This window comes from Nothoprocta perdicaria, unplaced genomic scaffold, assembly GCF_003342845.1.
Source record: "Nothoprocta perdicaria isolate Ctin4 unplaced genomic scaffold, notPer1 scaffold_918, whole genome shotgun sequence".
Lineage (NCBI taxonomy): Eukaryota > Metazoa > Chordata > Aves > Tinamiformes > Tinamidae > Nothoprocta > Nothoprocta perdicaria.
Genome location: NW_020456219.1, coordinates 1 through 2,619, shown reverse-complemented (window position 1 = coordinate 2,619; position 2,619 = coordinate 1). Strand labels below are relative to the sequence as shown.

The following is a 2,619-nucleotide window of genomic DNA, read 5'->3' as shown; positions in this document are numbered from 1 at the left end:
GGGACTGTGCCGCCTGTGCGGTCAGCACTCATCCTTCCCAGGGAGCTCCCCATGACACTGTGGGTAGAAGCTCTGGGTGAGAGGGTCGACCCCTGGCAGGGCAGGTTCCTGTTCGTGCTGAGAGGCAGCTGTGTGGGCCAGGGCTGCCCACAGCTCTAGATCATGAGGAGGACATTTTGAGAGTGGACTTTTCCAGAGAACTTGTGTCTGCATGGTGGGAATGGAAATGCAGCAGACAGGTTTAATAAAAGGGCACATCATCTTCGTCACCACCATGAAGGTTGGAGAGGTTTGCAACGAAACTCATCAAGTGCCTTTAGCAACCCTCAGCCTACAGACAGCACTGACATTCCCTTGCCAGTCTCACCAGAGACTCTCTGATCTGCTCTGTAGCACCTGCAAACAGGGAGATGTCCCTAGGTGCTTCCTGCTCTGTGGAGCTTTCTGTATGGCTGAGCTGAATGCTCAGCAAGTACGTAGGGGTCTGTGGTGGTGACAGGGGAAWAGCCCTCAGCAAGGACATCTCCAAGCAGCAGAGATGTGATCTGAGGCAAGAGGAAACTGCTGCCAAAACTTCATGCAAGGTTGGGGTGCAGGAAGTTCTCTGCCTGTCCCTGCAGAGCAGATGCTTTTCCCTCCACAAGGGTCCTTCACCCTTCCTCTGGCATCCAGCAGTGCCTGTGCCCTCAAAGCCACATGACGGAGGACACAAGTTAACTTTTTGGCAGCCAGAGCCCCAAAAGAGGAGAAGAGCAGCTCTCTTGCCAGCTGTCTATTTCCTAGGCCATGGCAAAGGGGCTGGGAACAACCTCCCTGCAAAGTCTCCATCCAGGAGTTGGTGTGCATGTGGAGAGCAGTGAAGAGTGCCTGAAGTGCAGATAAGCAAACCAGAGAGTCTCCCCAAAGTGAAGTAGTTGCTTTTGTGGTGAAAATGCCTTGTAAGTGATTGTGAAGACACTGAACTGCCCTTAAATATTAGAGCAGGAAGGAATGTATGCGTGTGTCTCCATGTGTGTTCCCATAGGTGGAAGAGAGTGTGAGAAAGGGAAAGAGTTTTGATACGAAAAGTCTGTCCTGACTTGTCACTGTCTTTTCCTCTTTAGGAAAGACAGTCCCCAAATACCTGCTGAAGAGAGCAAAATGTCCAATAGTAGCTCCCTCAATGAGTTCGTCCTAATGGCATTTGCAGACAGGCGGGAGCTGCAGCTCTTGCACTTCTCCCTCTTCCTGGCCATCTACCTGGTTGCCTTCCTGGCCAACAGCCTCATCATCACAGCCATAGTCTGCAACCACCGCCTGCACACCCCCATGTACTTCTTCCTGCTCAACCTCTCTGTGCTCGATCTGGGATCCATCTCCACCATTATCCCCAAATCCATGGCCAACTCCCTCTGGGACAACAGGACCATTTCCTTTTTGGCATGTGCTGTCCAGGTTTTCCTGTTGGTCTTCTTCTTTGGAGGGGAGTTTTCTCTCCTCACAGTCATGGCCTATGACCGCTTTGTGGCTATCTGCAGACCCCTGCACTATGGGAATCTCCTGGGCAGCAGAGCTTGTGTCCAAATGGCAGCAGCTGCCTGGGCGACTGGCTTTCTCTATGCTCTCCTGCACACTGGGAACACATTTTCCATACCACTCTGCCATGGCAGGGAGGTACAGCAGTTCTTCTGTGAGATCCCCCAGATCCTCAAGCTCTCCTGCTTACACTCCTACCTCAGGGAAGTCGGGGTTACCCTGGTTACTGCCTGTATAGTCTTTGGTTGTTTCCTTTTCATTGTGGTGTCCTATGTGCAGATCTTCCGAGCTGTGCTGAGGATCCCCAGTGAGCAGGGCCACCACAAAGCCTTTTCCATGTGCCTCCCGCACCTGGCTGTGGTCTCCCTTTTTGTCAGCACTGTCATGGTTGCCTACCTGAAGCCGCCCTCTATTTCCTCCCCAGTTATGAATCTAGTAGTGGCCGTTTTGTACTGAGTGGTTCCTCCAGCACTGAACCCCCTCATCTACAGCATGAGGAATAAGGAACTCAAGATTGCCCTGAGGAAACTGATTTCATGGACTTTTTTCAGCAGTGATAACATTTCCATCTCTCTCCACAAGTGACTCCTTCTGGATCCCTTTCCTGCACTGAACGTTGTTCCTTCATGTTATTTTTATTAAGGCTTTTATTAGTAGTAAAAATTGTAATCATGTTGGTGCACAAGTACTTGCATTCATTCCACTTTGACAGAGACTGTTCTTTTTTAGCATGTACCTTAAATTGTATTAAATGCTGTATTAGGACTGGCTCCCTCACTGTATCGCTGTAATAAAGAAGACCCTACTCTCTGGACCTTTTCTTCCACAGCTGGTGTCAAGAACATCAAGTGTTTGGGAATGAYGGTTGGATTCAGCTCTCACTTGGGGGTCCTCAGTGCTCATGATCATGGTGAATACTCAAGTAGTTCCAGCCTGGGACCCTCTCCCATATGACAGGACTGATGGCAGATACCCACAGTGAGGACCTTGCAAGTAAAGGGAGGGAGTGGCAACAACAGTTCATGACACCTTATAGRTGAAATTCTGCTCTGCATCTAGGAACACATCTGAAGAGAGCCTGAGCCATTTGAAAGGCTCATGATG

General features: G+C 50.2%; 1 protein-coding gene across 1 annotated transcript; it reads left to right on the top strand.

Moving 5' to 3' along the window:
• The first annotated feature begins 1,140 nt into the window (after positions 1 to 1,140).
• LOC112958878 (olfactory receptor 14A16-like) lies at positions 1,141 to 1,971 on the top strand. The gene has a single exon (XM_026052817.1). The coding sequence runs from the start codon at positions 1,141 to 1,143 to the stop codon at positions 1,969 to 1,971; it is 831 nt and encodes a 276-aa protein (XP_025908602.1).
• The last annotated feature ends 648 nt before the right edge of the window (positions 1,972 to 2,619 follow it).